At 47.6% G+C, this 16,850-nt stretch overlaps 1 protein-coding gene across 1 annotated transcript; it reads right to left on the bottom strand.

The window, feature by feature from the left end:
- Positions 1 to 508: 508 nt before the first annotated feature.
- Positions 509 to 15,496, bottom strand: WNT9B (Wnt family member 9B). The gene is made up of 4 exons (XM_057416614.1): positions 15,420 to 15,496; positions 7,832 to 8,088; positions 2,263 to 2,528; positions 509 to 1,720 (listed from the first exon to the last, which is right to left on the bottom strand). Exons 1-4 carry the CDS (start codon positions 15,494 to 15,496, stop codon positions 1,244 to 1,246), a joined length of 1,077 nt encoding a protein of 358 aa, XP_057272597.1. The 3' UTR covers positions 509 to 1,243.
- Between the last annotated feature and the right edge of the window lie 1,354 nt (positions 15,497 to 16,850).

Here is a 16,850-nt window from a genome sequence, read left to right as displayed (position 1 = left end):
GCAATGAATGCCATTCACAAGACACAGCCAAAAGAAACAAAACAGGTTGCTTATGTTGTGTTCAGTTGAAAGTGAACTAGGTAAATACAGCCCAAAGCCAGGGCATCACATCTGTGTAATGGACTGTGTTCTTTTCCCCCAGGTCACCTTCTCTCCTGCCAGGTGCCTGCATTATCTCGATATATCTAACTCCCCTGTGCAGAGATTCTCACTCGTGACTTGCAATTTATAAGCTGTCCCAGTTCCTGTGGTTCCTTATTCCCTTTCAGAAATGTTCCCTGTCATTAGCACAGGGCAGAACTGCGGGATGGGATGCACCTTGAGCACCAGGCAGAGTGGTACCCACGAGACAAAAAGGTGATGAGACAAAAAGGTTTGGCTGGGACAAGCCAAGGGAGGGAGGGGGAAAGATGCAGAATTGGCACCGTCACCCTGGATCCACCACCATAAATAACTCCCTGCGGGGCAGCATGCGTCAGAGGGGTCACTTCCCAGACCTCGTCTGAGTTCCTGCAGTACATACACTGTAACAGAGGCAATTCCAGGTCTCCTGTGTACAGCAAGATTAAAACGTGGTTAACACGCAATTGGAGTCTCACATCCAAACTTCGACCTGGGAGATGATGGACATGAGCTCCGTTTGTTTGTAAACTGGCATTTCTGAGGCATAATTCTTGCATCAAGATGAGATTACTCAACAGCAAGTCTTTGAGTTCAAAGCAGAAAGGGTTCAACCAGCAGCCAGAGAACAGCACTGCAGATCTCTGCTGCCAGAGTCATTTTGCCTTGGTGCAGGAACACAGCTGGCTCTGCTACATCAGGATCCAGTCTCTGGTTAGTTCCTTCCGTGGCCCCTTAATTCAAGCTCTCAGAATTTCAGTTTCACCACCCCAATGCATTTACATAAGCACAAGTTAGAGATGGAGGAGGGGATGTTCCTGCAGACCAGAGTACAAGTTTTAGCTCAAGAGAGGTATTTTTGACTGCGTCAGTGTTTCTGCTGTCCCCACGTTACCCCCACTCTCTGACCCTGCTTCCTGATCTGATAGCTCACAAAACCTCTGGTTTTCACCCCTCATATAGGAGTCCTCCCCAGACTGGAGGATCTCAACATTGAGATAACAGGAGCACTGGACATTTTTGGTGCTTGCCTTTGCCCTCACCCCACAGCAGAGAATCACATCTCTCCCTCCCTACTGCTTCCTTGTGCTCTAGGACTTGCCTTGACCCTCTAGCACTGTCTTTACTGCTTGCAGCTGTAGACAACCTCTTCCTGCATGCACTGCTGGCATTCAACATAGCAACACCACTGCACTTGACAGTGGCAAGAGAAGGTAACCAGCCGGCTCTGGGTGTTATAGCCTCGTCCACAGCACATGCTGTCACAGTTGCCTTCCCGAGAGCAGGTCCTCCCAGCAGTTCCCAAGGAGTATTTGCTGGGACGACAGAAACTAGGGGAATCTTCCACATACACCAGGTCAGTAGAGCGGGGTGAAGCAGGGTGCTTGGGCGAATGGCTGTGTCTCTGGGGGCCAGCCAGCTCCGAGTGTCCCACAGCATCGTTGGTGGTGCTGAAGACCTTGACGGCATCATCGTAGCGCAGCTTCAGCAGTCGCCCAATCTCATGGAAAGGAGAAAGCTGCTTCCAGCATGTCCGGACAGCACATGAGCCAGAGACACCGTGGCACTTGCATGTGGTTTTGAGACCATTTTTCACAGCCTGATGAGGAATGGAAAGGGTAGTCATTATCTGCCAGGACCATAAGCCTAGTTCTGGGTAGAGGCAACACCTCCGATTGCAGACAGACTGGAAGTACCTCAGTTTTATTGGTATTATTCAGTATTTATTATTATTCCCATTTTATGGAGGAAAAACTAAACTCAGACCTGATCTCAAGAGTGTCAACTTCACCATCTCCGAAGCTTTAGCTCTTCCCAAAACTCCCTATGTCCATGAATTAACTCAGCCATTGAGTTTTACAGCTGTTACCGTGCTGTGCATTGCTGTCACTCAGCCCCTGATACCACTAGAGGGTACAGGATGCTACTCTACCACTCAACATGCAACTCCTCACCCCAGAGTACAGAAGTCTTTCCAGGAAGCTCTCAGTGTTGAAAGGTCCATGACACAGAGGTAGACAGGTCCGATTTGTGAGTAGGGGCCATGAACAGCCCTCTCACAAACAGCCTTAGCTGATGATGGCTTAGAAGACTTGCACCGAGTCCTAACTTCATTCTAGCCCTGCTAGTGCGGCTCCTCACCTTGATGCCGACGTTGGTGTTGTGGATGTCCACCTTGGCCCGCAGGTCTTTGCCAATCCTCTTCTGCCCCAAGAACTTCTTCAGGAACTTGGTGCTGTATTTGAGGTTGTCTCCACAGACTCCCCATTGCCAGGCCTTGCGATTCTCCAGGTCTGGGGAGTCATCGCAGGTGCAGCGCTCCATGCGCCCAGCACTGCACGCTCTGGCCAAGGAGTGGGTGAGAGCAGCAGAGGATACGGCGTAGAGGAAGGCAGTCTCCTTAAAACCTGCACAGGAGAAGCATTAGGAGAAGGTAGGAGCAGAAAAGGCAAAATAAAGTGTTCATCCACCCCAGCGGCCCTCCTTAGTCCATGAGCTAAAATCAAGCACAAGACTTAGAAACACAAAGGGACAAAACTCTTCCGTTAACTGCACACCATGCCTAGCAGAGAAACTGAACATCATGTTTGAAGTAGCTGATGTAGCCTCACCTGGTGGCTGTGACTGATTCAGTATGATGACAGGAGACCACTCATGAATGAAGGGATGGGTGGCAACAGCCACATAGTCTTGGGAGAACATTCAACTGCAAAAAGCAGCAGTCATGAAACTCCATTTGTCCTCATGCTCACCACAGAGCTGATAGGTGGGAAGACAGACACTGAAACCATGCTGGGGCTTAAAATCAGGAAATATTTAGAAGATACTGAAAAATATGTTAAAAATCTGACCTGTTATTTAAAATATTTGTAATTGAGACTGTGCTAGCACAGTAACATTTTGTATGGAAAAAGCACTTGTAGTTTGACTGGAAAGGTTCCATGTTGAAGGATATCATGGGCAAGAAGGACAACTTTCCTGCATGTATGTTGCAGGGAAGAAAACACATTGAAGCGAAAGAACATTCCACATTGGAAAATTCCACATGGGAAACCACAGAGATCTGATCTAGTCTTGAGTTAGCCCTCTGAGCAGAGGTTGGAAGGCACGTCTAGAATTCATCCAGTCCAACATCAAATCTTTCCATCATTCTGTTCCCTCAAAGAATTCCCATCCAGCTGTAATAATAGATGAGACCACTGACTGCTGAGATCTGAGTGAGGTCACCATAAATCTGAGCAGAGAACAGGACAAAGAGTTCTGATAGCTATCAGTAAGAAGAATGAAAAATTGACTAATCATGAACACGATGGAGAGGCTGCATTAGGAACTTCAAAATAGACTTCACAGGAGCTCTTTGGAATTGCAGAGTTTTAGAGGAAAGATCTAGCAACAGTATGGATGTGGATGAGAGTCAAGAAAAGGTGGCGGTCAAGGAGATCAATATAACTGCTTCCTGCCTCACCATTTTAGTTGCTGTGTCACTGGGGCAAGTAACTTGCAACTAAGCTCTCTGACTAATGATTCCCTATAAGATCTCCTGGGGTACTGGAGGAATAATGAAAAAATGTCACTAAATCATACCAAAAGAGAGGAGAGCATTTTGGAAACTCTTTCCCATACCATATAAAGCTAGCAGTACCAGTCAGCTCCACATACCCTGCTAAATCTGACTTTGTGGAATACCACACTGCTTCTGCTATTTCTGAGCAGTGATGGTTTGGTTTCTCCTGTGGCACTCCATGTAATTGCTGGTCAGGTTTCAACCCACTTGAAATCAGAGACCACTGCTTGTGGTCAGGCCACTGCAGACAGCAGTAACTGAAGATAACAAGCATACTTCCAAATCGTCTCCTTCTTCTCCTCCCACCAAACCTCCTTTTATGGCAAAGGGTCAATGTCACCAGGCTGCCAAATGCTTGTCTGAAAAGTCTAAGATGATTCCTTCTACTTTTTCATAAGGGATTGGTCACCATTTAATTGTTTAATTCACAAACCACATGAGTAAAGGAAACACTGAACGGTCCTTGTGGAGTAACAGTGAGCAGCAGAGCAGCTATTGAAGCTGGATTTTCAGTGGGACATAGCACAAATGAGCAGCAATCAGCTTCAACAAGCATGGTTTGAGAGGATCTAAATAGAGGTTTCTCCATGAGTCCTGCGTATCTATCCACCCACTATGTCAGTGGGGATCTTGCCACCACAGCCAGTGGAGCCTGGAGTGGATTCCCAGGCTCTCAGGGTCTGTTTTAGGGATGAGTCACTCTCCTGACCCCATTGACTGTGTTGATAGTGACCAAATGAAATCCTAAACACTCAGTGCAAGGGGAGAGCATCCAAATGCAGATGACTTTCCTGGGCACTTTGGTCGCAAACGTCCATCAGAGTTGAATTTCAAGATGCTGAAGCAAACCAGCTCCCTCTGGTAGGACCTTGCACATGTCCAACTCTTCCCCTGAGCTCTCTGGAATTATTTCTTAGCTCAGCTGCCTATAAATACAGAAGGATGTTTGCTGCAATGGCAAGACACTGTTCTGTGGTGTGGTGTGATCTAGACCACAAGGAAAACTAGAATAGAAGGAGCTTAGCCATATGGTGGTTCTGCCAAAGGAAAGATGCTCAAGGGCAAAGATTTTACAATGCTACACTAAAGACTGTGTGAGCATTTCAGACCAAGTGGAAGAGACATCTCTGGGGAAGAAAAAAAAAGAAGAAAAAAAAGAAGAGAAATAGGAACAAAAATCCAAACCCAACCAAGCAAAACAGGGGAGCCCAGAGGCCTTCTCAAGGTCTTTGGTACCACCTCCTGCTCAAAGCAGGGCTAACTCCAATGCCAAAGTTGCTCAGGGCTGTGTCCAGCTGAGTTCTCAAAATCTCCATGATTGGAAGCTCTCCATCTCTGTGTCAGTGACCCTGCTTTGTACCACTCCTGGATTCTTCATCACATCAAAGAAATCACTGCTTGAAGGTCAAAGAATAACCAACGTGAAGGGAAGAAATGGATTAATGCATGGAAAGATTGCTCATCTCTCCAGAAAGACTTTTTCTGAGTGGCTGGATTTGAGCTGTCTTTATTATAGGTATTTATTTCCCCCAAATGTCCATGTTGTTTGAGATGAAATACTTCTTACCTGACTCTAGCAGCAATCGACTGCCTTTCTGATACACCTTGGAAACAAAAATTCACCATTTCTTTTTATAAAGACACCAGCCACCATTGTGCAACAAGATGAAATGTGTCTCCAGAATACATTTAAATCTAACTATTTCCATGGATTTTTAAAGCAGTGGAGAAGGAGCACGGGGCAATTTTGCATGAATCAGTGAAGAGTAATATCCTTCGGTCACAGAAGGATTGTAGGTTATGGAAAAGGAGTTTCCAATTGTATCTAGAGGAGTGTCAGTATAAAACAAGAAATGTGAAAATAACAAAGCTGGCATTTCAAAACCCAGAAAGTCTGGCTTTTTTTCTTTGTTTCTTACTAGAAATATGTAAATAGGAGAAAAAAAGATGGTGGCATCTCTAGAAGCAGGAAAAGCATTTGTGATCCGAATCAGATATGCTAGTGCTTCAGCTGTGACTGCAAGTTAAGTTTTCACCTACTACAAAAATGAACCATCTCACTGAGCATGATTTTTTTCCCCTCTTGCCCTCATAGAACCAAAGACACTTAAAAAGTGTGTGGTTTTCCTCACGCTTTCTCCAACACCATGGCAATATAGCATGATTTAATCATTTTTAAAACTCCCCATCACTCTTTGTGTGAAAGGAGCATAGCCCATTGTCCGACCAACAATTTCCAAGGCAGCAGCAAGACAGCAGTAGGAATACGTGAGGACCAGATCAAAAGTGTTAGCTGAAAGCGTTCATGTTCTTTGTGAAACCAGCCTGTTTGCAAGGTAATGGAAAACGAGAGCTAATAATTGCTTCCAGCCAACTGCCCTCTCATATAGGAAATGCACACAGCATACTTTTCTGTATTAAATCATCATTTGATCCTTAAGATTGTGTAATAAAAGTTTTCAAACCCTTCTCCTCATCTGCCAAAACAGGTTTTAAATTACAGGTGATATTTTATTTTTGTCAGTCAGGAGTCCCTGGAAATGTTAAGGCATGCCACCAGGAGATAATGAAATGTTTTCCAGCTATTTGAAGATGAGGATTATTCAATTGTCATTTTCAAGTTCTTTGAGGTTGATGAAGGTACAGATGTCAGAAAGACACTCAACATGATCGCGAACTGCTTCTTCCACAGTGCATAAAAAAGCCACAATAGAGCCCTGCAATGAGGTAAATTTGATGTTGTATGTGCTGGTTTACTAAAATATAAATGTAGAATTTAAGAAAATCTGATAATTTTAAATGGAAATGTTAAAAAGTTGCGATCCCACTGCTAATTAAAATTAACGTTTTCATTTCATCAAAGTTAATAGTGGCTTATTCAGCCCCTTTTTGAAAAACCTAAGCTGCTAAACATTATCAAAGGTCTGAAACTCCATTAGTACTGAAGACTGTAACAGTAAATGCTACTAAGCGTTAATGAAGAGCAGAAACGGTAAGAGGCAGCCAGGCGCTGCTTGGCTGCAGACAGGTTTAACAAAGTGCATCTGCATGCTCTGAGAGCTTGTATCAGGAAATTTCGGGGTCTGTCTTCATTCCATTTTTCTCAAGTTCTCGCAATTTGAAGGATTTATTATGCTCCCTCCTACCTCAAATAGAGAATTTATAGGACATTTTCATCCTCTAAAGCATTTGGTGAAGAGAAGCCAGTGTATTTTCTGCCCAGTCTGGCTGAACTTCTGCACAAACTCCAAATCAGTGTGAAAGAGTCTTAGGAGATATTTGTCAACATGCACTGAAATGCCTCAATGCTGATAAACAGCTTTTTCTAACAGAAAATTAGCATTAAATTCTGTATCTGAGAACAGCAAAGATTTACACACAGTGATATCCTAAGAGCTAAAAAGAGTCTTCTCTTAAAATGACCCTTGACGTAAAGCATGAACCCTTATTTTTTCAGTTTCATCCACATTTGACAACCCAGGAAGATGGCAAGTCTAGGAAACTCTGCCCTCGGAACAAAATCCACAAGCCAAGGCTGTGAATTTCCTTTTACTTTTCAATCTGTGATAAACTGTGCAGGAAAGATGAGGATAAGACCTATTTTGTTACCAAAGGGCCCAAACTGTACAGCTGCCATTCTTAGGAAAAACAGATGCTCTGCACTCCCCAGTTTCTGCCCCACTTTGCTTAATTTGAGATCACAGGATCCCAGCCTCCTTTGGGTTGGAGGGACCTCAAAGCTCCTCCAGCTCCAACCCCTGCCACGGGCAGGGACCCCTTCCACTGGAGCAGCTTGCTGCAAGCCCCTGTGTCCAACCTGGCCTTGAACACTGCCAGGGATGGGGCAGCCACAGCTTCTCTGGGCACCCTGTGCCAGCGCCTCAGCACCCTCACAGGGAAGAGCTTCTGCCTAAGAGCTCATCTCAGTCTCCCCTCTGGCAGGTTAAAGCCATTCCCCTTGACCTGTCCCTACAGGCCCTTGTCCCAAGCCTCTCTCCAGGTTTCCTGCAGCCCCTTGAGGCACTGGAGCTGCTCTGAGGTCTCCCCTTAAGGAGCCTTCTCTTCTCCAGGCTCAGCAATATGTATATTCCAGGGGCTACAGAACCAAGTGGGATTTTATACTGCAAACAAAAGACTACCTTGTACCTCGCTTCAGCAGGCTGGTCCGTCCCTCCAGGCTGCAGTTCCAGCGCTCACTGCGGAACTGGTACTGGCACTCCATGACTCCGAGCCGGATGGCATCCCGCAAGGTCTCTGCCAAGCCAGGCTCCCTCCGGCACAGCCTCTTCTGCTTGCGGGACAGCTTCAGCAAGTCACACTGCTTCATGTGCACCTTCCCCTGGGCAGCGTTTGTGGAGGGTCCCAGGGATGGGAAGTGGGTCAGAGCTTCTTTCCCGGTCAAGCTGAAAGGAAGCAGAAAAGGCAGTGAGTGATGGAGGACGGCAATCCTAGAAGGAAAAAGGTGATGGGAGGGAAGGACATTCAGAAAGCTGATGTTCAGGGTTCTTTACCAGAAGATTAACCAATACAGATTGACTAGATCTACTATCCCGTCTCCACCACACACCAAGCCAAAGATTAACACTGTGGGGAGAAAGAGAAAATGCACTTGTGTTGTCACCAGCAACCTCTGGTGGGAAGTTTCCTTGACTCCATGAAGAGGACACGTTCACACCCTGCAGCTTTGCTCCCTTCTCAGTACATTCACTGTCTCATACAGAGATTTGGTTTATTCAGTAGTGCTACACCTCTGTGCTAACTCCTTAAAGCATGAACCACGTCCTTCCAGGGTTTGGTGGGCACCGGTACCATGCTACTAGACACAGCTACAGAAGACTTCAGTAGGGACTGTAGTGATAGGACAAGGGGTAATGGGTTCAAACTTAAACAGGGGAAGTTTAGGTTAGATATAAGGAAGAAGTTACTCTGAGAGTGCTGAGGCACTGGAATGGGTTGCCCAGGGAGGTTGTGAATGCTCCATCCCTGGTGGTGTTCAAGGCCAGGTTGGACAGAGCCTTGGGTGCCATGGTTTAGTGTGAGGTGTCCCTGTCCTTTCCAACCCGAACTGTTCTATGATTCTAAGACCAAGAAGGAGACATGATCAATGACCACCTTTCTAGGGAAAACACATCTTTTGCTGGAAAACATTTTAGTACTGAAGAAAATAAAGGAAAGCTCAACTAAAAATGTGTTTCCAAATGCCACAGCAAAGCACGTGTATGTATTTATATGTAATTCAGCTGAAAAATGTCACAAACTTGAGACAAATGGTTTCACTCTTCACAGCAAGAGTGAAGAGTCCGTCCCTTGCAAAATTTATCTTCCTTAATATCTTTGGGCTGCTTGAAAACACAGAGAAATTAATTTACTCTGATGCAAACAACCTGGGAACAGTCCTGCATTTGCACAAACTGATCAGGAGTGCCTCTCCTTATTACCAAACAGGTAAGAATTGGAGAGTGCCTCAACCCCCACCCAGAAAATAAACAGAGAAATGGAAACATCCTAAAAAATCTACTTTTGGACACATCTCACCCCCAATATGAGCATTTTCAGACTACGCCTTCCCTCCTCCAAGCCCTGCTGTTTTCTTTGCAAGTCCACAAGCACTTCAACGTAGACAAACGGATGAGCCAGTTCCTTCTTGTTCCTCTCTCTCAGTCAGGCAAACTGGGCTATGCTGCTCCTCAAAGTGACTGTGGGAGTCAGAGCAGGAAGGGTGGATATGGAGGGATGCAAGCAGGAGCAATCTCTGAAGCACATCCACAAAGACCACCTGGCTGTGGCATCCCCACCAGCGGTGCAGCAACTCCCCATCACCTTCAGTGCTTGAGCAAACCCAGCCAGCTGGAGATGGACATGAGGTAGCAAGCTGGTACGATGCCAAACAAGCAGTTCCCAAAGGCAGTGTAGGAAGTGAGATTCCTCACCTCTGCACCATTATCGGGCTCCTTGTAAAAGCATGGCTCTTTCATGGTGCAAGCAATTTTAGTCCTCCACATACTTGATATTTTAAACATCTATTTCCGAGTTAGATGTCTAGATCTCTCTGTAGTCCGTCCAGTCTACCCAGGCATGGGGATTATAGCACAATTCAGCTGATCTAACCTCACAACACTTCTGCCTTCACTCTCGCAGTAGCCTACAACCCCCAGATGCACTCACACCTCCATAATTAGGAACAAGTTCCTACAGAGATCGGGATTCATTCCATCAGATCAGCGCACAGACACTGCTCTCAAAACCAGTGGCTCAGGTAACTTTCAATTTAGGTCAGGAGGCAGAGAAATAAAAGGAGTTGCCCAAGGTTGCTTAAACAGGGGAAGTTTGGATTGGACATAAGGAGGAAGTTCCTTACTGTGAGGGTGCTGAGGCACTGGAATAGGTTGCCCAGGGAAGTTGTGAATGCTCCATCCCTGACAGTGTTCAAGGCCAGGTTGTATCGAGCCTTGGGTGACATGGCTTAGGGTGAGGTGTCCCTGCCCATGGCAGGGGGGTTGGAACTGGATGATTTTAAGGTCCTTTCCAACCCAAACTATTCAATGATTGTAAGGTCCAGTGGCAAAGCTGGGAGCAGAAGCCACTCTCAAAGTCCCAACAAGCACAGCTAAGATTACCCATAAAAGCAAACCCTTGCAAACTCTGACTGTAACTGTGTTTTGTTATGGTAAAACTACCATGGGATCAGATCAGCATCACAGTATGAGAACATTCTTACGAGATTAAATAGAAAATATGCAGATATTTGCAGTTAGGCAAACTGCGCATTGATTTTAGATGATTTAGGGTTTATTATCTACAGATCGTATGGCAAAAAAAAGAAAATAAACTCTTTGAATTAATGCACACCTGCTAGCAATCTGAAAGAACAATAAGGATCTCCAACTTTTATTTCTCCCTCCTTTTCTGCCTAAGCACTTTGCTAAATTCATCTATTTCCTTTAATCTCCTTCCAGCCACATTCCAGCTGCTTAAGAAACTTTTAATGAGAGCCTGTTCCTGTGCAATGCCCAGTGTCCTCTGGATCTGAAAGATCTTAAAAATCCCTAAAAATATGCCTTTTCTACCTCTCCCAAGTCAGGAGAAAAATCAAAGGGAGCCACAACAGTCCTCCATATCTGATTTCATGGGCCTTTCATGTTCCACAGAAATATCTACACCCCACAGATAACTGCAACAAGCATTCAGGAGAGGTGAAAGAGAATATGGGACAATGACAGATCAAATCAAGGCCACTGCAGTGCACAATAGGTCCTCGGCTCTCCTTTCTCCCTGGCAACTCAGTGGAATAGAGTTTTAATCCTTTCAGAAGCAACATTATTTCATCCTCAATATTCATCCCTGGACAAATGGATGGCCAGCAGCAGTGTTGTAGTGCCTTGACTGTAGGGAATGATCTTCCATGCTTTGTACCACCTGCTGTCTGCAGAGAAGGTGGAAGAAATCCCCAAAGAAGCATCTTGGGATAAACTATTGCTCTCAAAGGTGTTTTACCTTTCTCCATCAGAGTTGTCATTCCAGACCCTCTTTATACCTGCGACCCTCCAAGTTTGCTGTCAAGCTTTCTGCTCCTCACAAAGAAAAAAGGCTTGAATTAAAATCTCAGGTGAGGTTTATGCGAGGTTACGAGTTGGAATCCTTTGCAAGGAGCTTTTCTGCTTGCTGTGAACCCTTTTTGGGAACAGCAGCAGATGATGTATCCAGATATAGCCTCCTTTTAAAAAACCAATTCTCCTTAAACTCCACAGGGAACAGCATATAAAATTCTTCCATTGGAAGAGATGGCTGGTTCGGGACGAGAGGTATGGCACGAGGATTTAGCTGGGAACTATTGCAATCAGTGCCTATGCACCCGTTCACTCTAACTGCACTGGGTTCTTCACCCATACCTGCTCTGTGCCCCCACAGACTGGACATCCTTGGTTTATATCCTTCCCCCTCTTGCCTCAGTCACTGAACCATCTCCATGTAGCTCCTGATTTCAGGGCAGTGCCTTGCCTGCTGCTGCACAGCCAGAGCAGGACAGCAGTCTGGTTGATCATTACATGGGAGATCTAACTCAGTCTAACTCTGGGGCTGGCCACGCTCCTTACATGAAACACTCCACATTCAATGGGATGATTTTATAGGAAGCCTGATACCCTGACACAGTGACTAATGAGGATCTGGGAATGGAAGATAAGCAAAAAGCATCTGTGAAAAGCCTTTACCTATTCAATGCATCTGTAGCCACACATTGGCTCTGCTGTGACAATCACTACAGACTCTGTCTTTTCAAGTCTCATCTGAAAGCTGCCTTCCTTCTCCATTTCTGCTCTCTTTCTGCTAATACACTCTTTAAACATCCCAGCATTGCGTGTCTCTGAGAATGCAAAGGAAGATGCTGTAACAAACCCTCCTGATATACTGTACTTGGAGGAAGGATTATTCAGCCTGGAAGTAATACAAGTACTTGTTTTATCAGAAACACCTTCAGAAATCTTTCCAGGGTCAGAACTGGACAGCAGAGACCCTGTTGGTAGCAGGTTCATCAGGGACATGCTTCAATAACAGCTACCAAAGCAAACATAGGAATGTAGGTAACTGGGCTAACGATGAAACCCAAAGCTTACTCAACATCTCTAGAAGGATACAGGGGTATCCCTCTAGGGGATACAGGGGGTGGACAGAAGGATGCAAGGATATCCTTCTATCTTGTATACCAGGGGCATACAGGTGAGGACAGCATTTTTGAAGGTACCCTTATTTACATTAAGATGTCATTTAACATATTAAGCTCTTTTCAGAACTAAGCTTCAATAGACCTGCAAACCATGTGTTGTTTTTACTCTCTAAGGGCCCCTTCCATCATGAAATGAGCAACAGTTGTGTCACTGAATTTCACGGAGCAGAACTAGCTCCAGAGGACACAGGTAGGCTGAATTAAGAGGAGCTGTGAAGGCAGACAGCACATGGAAGCCTGGTGCCTCTGTACCTACCACAGGTACTCAATGACGAGTTACAAAGGAAGGCTCCAGCAGACCTGGCTGCCTACATTGCACAGGCCAGACTGGCCCATGAATGAGACATGTTGCAGCCTGCTCCATGGAGGTCTCTCCAGGAGAAGGCTTTAACCAAGTCTGTGACTCCCGCCCATCCAACAACATCCCACCTGAGCTGGGTCTCTTCTGTATTCTGCCCTAACTCTGGGAAGAGATCCTCTTACACCCTCTGAGGAGCTCTTTGCCCTCCAGCACAACCTAAACTACTTTCCACTTCGTGAAACCCAGCCCCTAAGAGGGCAACAGGAGGCTGAGAGCTTTCAGTGAGGTGTAGAGAGATTCCCACCCAAGGATCCTGAAAGCAAAAGCACTGCTAGGATGAGGAGGGAATACCTTAGAGGGGCTGCAGCATGGGGGAGACTGAAGCAAAGGTGGAAACAAAGCAAGCACGAAGGAAGTCAAGAGGGGTACACTGCCTGTGTACCAGGGAGACAGCCACCCCTGGGGTCCTGCATCTAACGAGCCAGGCAAGCCCAACACCACCTGAACAACAGCCGGACCACACTTCATGCAAAGCTTATTTTCTCCCCCTCTCCTGTAGGCTCCAATGTACCCCTCTGTGGAGCCAGCATTGGCAGTTCAAGGTCTGCTCAAGCATAGCCAGTGCACTGACATCAGATAGCTAACAACCCCAGGTGATGGGAATGTGCTCTTCCAAGGTCTGCCCACAGCTGCCACCAGTGTAAGGCTGTGTTAAGTATGGCAAGGCTTAATTCTGTATATTTATAGATCATCTTCATCCTTGCTCGGCCCTTGGACCGTTTCTGCTGGACTACCCTGGGCACTCCTTGCCTTACCTTGGTCCTGATGGAATCGAACTTGGCATTTTCACTACTTTCAAACAGCAGTATCTTACCTTTGCCAAAGCCACTGTATGCAACAGAAAGGGCTCAGGTCCTCTCTTTGCAGATTGGCACCCAAAAGCCTCCTGCACCTTTTATTAGATCTTCAGAGGTTTCCTCAGTTAAGTGTTTGGAAAGCAAAGATCTGGCTCCTGTGCATAAGTCTCTCCTATTCGGCAGAACTTAGAGGTGAACTGCTGCACCAGGGCCTAAGGTCCCCTCTAATTCAGTAGTAATTTAGATGCGAGATACTTCCAAACTAAGCTGTATCAGGCATTCACATCAGGACTTCTGGATACTGGAGTTCCTCTATGTCTATGGGCTCAAAGTAAGCACCCATGGATCACATTATTCATCACCACCAAGCACCCAATGAGTTCTTAGACTTTGGTTTCCTTGTGATTTTTCAGTGGAGAGGTGAGAATACGCAGGGCAGCCCTGTGACAAACCCCTCAAGGAAAACACCTTTCAGAAGTGGAACTGCAGCCTCAGATCCTGAGCTAGGCACCATCAAGAGGCAGCACAGCCAGATTTCATGCCCAGGAAGCAGCTCCTATCAAATACATCCTTGTCACAAGATGAAGAATCAGTCAGGTTGCTTTAAGAGCTTGAGCAATAGTCAGGGACCACTTTGTGTTAGTTATCTGAGAGGAGGGCACAGAGACATTCACTTCCACTAACTACAACCCTGCGCACGTGTCCCTGTAGCTGGAAAGCCAAACACTCACCACAAGCCAGCTCCTTTGTAGAGCATGTGTACATACACACCATGAATGACCAAGAAAGGTAGGGTCCTCCCCTGGCAGCAGGTGCTTAGATACGAGTTAGGCTAAACAATACAATTAATTAACTTAAAATCCATCTGGTTTAAGGAAGCTTTGCAGCAGAAATGAAATACCAATCATTGCCCTATGTAAGCCTACAGATACTTGCCAGCAAATGTAAGAGGTGTCTGGCACCTGATGGGAGGATCAGTAGGGAGGGACCAAGACCCTTCAGATCTGTCTTGGGTGTTACCATCACTCACAGCAGTGTCTGAATGCATGGGTATTTGCAGCTCCCCTACACTCCCTGGGAGATGAGCACTAACAGCCCTACTTAGCACAAGAGAGTCTGAAAAACCTCCCTGAGAAGCAGCTGACTGAGAAAACAAACCAAAACCCGTCTCCACGGGAAGTTCTGCATTGACCCAACCTATTAAAACCCCACCTTTGCCTTTAACCCAAACAACCTGAAATGTGAGGGGAGGACACGCACCCAGGAGCGGTCGTGCCCAGGTTTATCCTGCACCCTATCCAGGCTGAAGCATCAGTTCTGCCTCCCTGCGCCCCAGCGCACCCTCTGGCCCTGGGCTGGCTTTGAGCCCCGCAGCACCCACATGTCACCCAGACCTCTCTGCTGAGCCCGGCCTCCCTCCTCCCACCTTCTTCCCTCCAGGGAAGCAGCCTGGAGCGGGGTGTCACAGCCTGCAACCAGCCGGGGCTAATTCGCATCCTGAACAGAAACGGAGCGCGCTTCAAGCAAGCAAGTTTTGATCCCGGTTGCTCCCAGCATCTTCCAGCCCGTCCCTGCGTTCCGCTGCCCACACGTTGGCCTTTCCTTGTCCCGTTTCTCCGCGGCGCTCACACCCAGCACCCTTTCTCCCAGCCCTTTCAAACTCCACAGCTCCCCGCCGGACCCCGCTCACAGGCACCCCGCGCAAGGGCGCAGCAGCCGCGGAGCAGCACAGCATCCCCCGACCCTCCGCGCTCCCCCCCCATCCCTGCACTGTCCCGCGGACCCTCCGCGCTCTCTCCCCGGGTCCCTGCGCGGAGGCGGCGCCAGGGGCCGATCCCCGCGGGCGGTGCTGACCCGAAGTAGGCGGCGGTGGGTGGCGGAAGGAGGAGGATGATGCTGATGATGAGGATGCGGCCGAAGGCGCAGGGCATGGTGCCGGGCGGTGCCGTTCCGCAGCTCACTGCGCGGCCGCCCGGCGCCGCGGCTCTTTAAGCGGGAGGCGGGGCGGCCCCCTCCTCCCGTCCCGTCTCGTCCCACAGCCGCCGGGCACCCCCGGGGCTCCCTGAGGACCCGCTGGCCCCCAGAGCCCTCAGGGTCTCCGTGCTGGGTCGCGCCCCACCAGGTCCCTCCATCCTTGCGGGGCGCGGGGGACAAGCATTGGCAGTCCCCGTGGCAGCTTCGGGATGCTCGACGGTGCCATATGGAACAGTATATAGGGAATATCCTGCTGCCAAAGTTTACTGCCGCCTTTGACAGCTGCGGGCACCCGGTTATACAGCTAAACCGGTGGGTTAAGGAAAAAACTAAGGAGGCACCTGCGGTGCCTGGGCACCCAGCACACACCTGACCTATTTCTGCTTCTGCCTAGGCTCACTGCTCTAATGTTCATGGACATACCAGGGAGATCCCATGCACAGAGCATGCTCTCACAGACATATATAACCAAACATGCATTGCACAAGCAGACATCTCATAGAAAAGTCGGTGGGAAGGACCCTCTGGAGGTCTCTAGACCATCCTCCTGTCCCTAGGCAGTTGCTGTCAAACCTAGATAAGGATGGTTGTGTCTTTGTCCTATAAGACCTCCAAGGATGCAGATGTCCACACCTTTCTGGGCATTTGTCTTACGGATGCACGACCCTGCAGGGTAGGCACTATTTAATGCCGAGCCTGATCCTCTCAAATGCAATTACGCACTTTCACAGAGGAACTCGGCAACAAATAACCAGAACCCAGTGTCCATTGAGACAAATGTTAGGGAGGTTTAATCCCCGTGTTCTGAAAACACTCCCATAAAATCAGAGGACTATGGAGACACGTACGTGGTAGGGCTCCAGATAGGCAGGTAGCCAATGAAGCCAATCCGCCCAAGCAGTAAGTGAGAACGGCAGTTTTGCTGAGCTGGTGGTGCACTGCTGCCTTTCACACCCTCCTTCATAAGGTTTGCCTTGCAAACAGTGTAGAGGTGTGTGCAAGGTTGTGAAACGCAGCACTTCCCAGTCACACTTAGGGAACTCCAACTGGACCTGTAAGGGCTCCCATCCCTGCAGCTGCATCCTCAAATGTCTCATGATGGGGAGGGAACACTGAGACCTGTTCTCTGTTACCGACACCAGTGTTGGTCTCCAGGGTGTGCTTGGGCTGCTGCTTCTTATTTGCCTACACATGGCACTTTCCCAGGGTAGGGCATCTCTATAACCTGCCTGGATGGTGGAGCTGAGCTGTCCCACCTCCTGCCTGCACAACCCTGCTACAAGGGCATTAAGCCTTCAGCACAGGGGACAA

The sequence above is a fragment of the Pezoporus wallicus genome, unplaced genomic scaffold (assembly GCF_028554395.1).
Source record: "Pezoporus wallicus isolate ANWC-B61680 ecotype Strahan unplaced genomic scaffold, APGP_CSIRO_Pwel_v1 scaffold_7850, whole genome shotgun sequence".
Taxonomy (NCBI): domain Eukaryota; kingdom Metazoa; phylum Chordata; class Aves; order Psittaciformes; family Psittacidae; genus Pezoporus; species Pezoporus wallicus.
This window is presented reverse-complemented; position numbering and strand designations above follow the sequence as displayed.

What these genes read in the sequence shown, in the direction of transcription:
- WNT9B (XM_057416614.1), bottom strand. Translation starts at nt 15,496, where the DNA reads ATGCCCTGCGCCTTCGGCCGCATCCTCATCATCAGCATCATCCTCCTC. An exon ending in CCCACCGCCGCCTACTTCGG is followed by an intron (nt 8,089 to 15,419) that starts GTCAGCACCGCC and finishes GCTTCCTTTCAG; the next exon opens with CTTGACCGGGAAAGAAGCTC. An exon ending in ACACCAACGTCGGCATCAAG is followed by an intron (nt 1,721 to 2,262) that starts GTGAGGAGCCGC and finishes ATTCCTCATCAG; the next exon opens with GCTGTGAAAAATGGTCTCAA.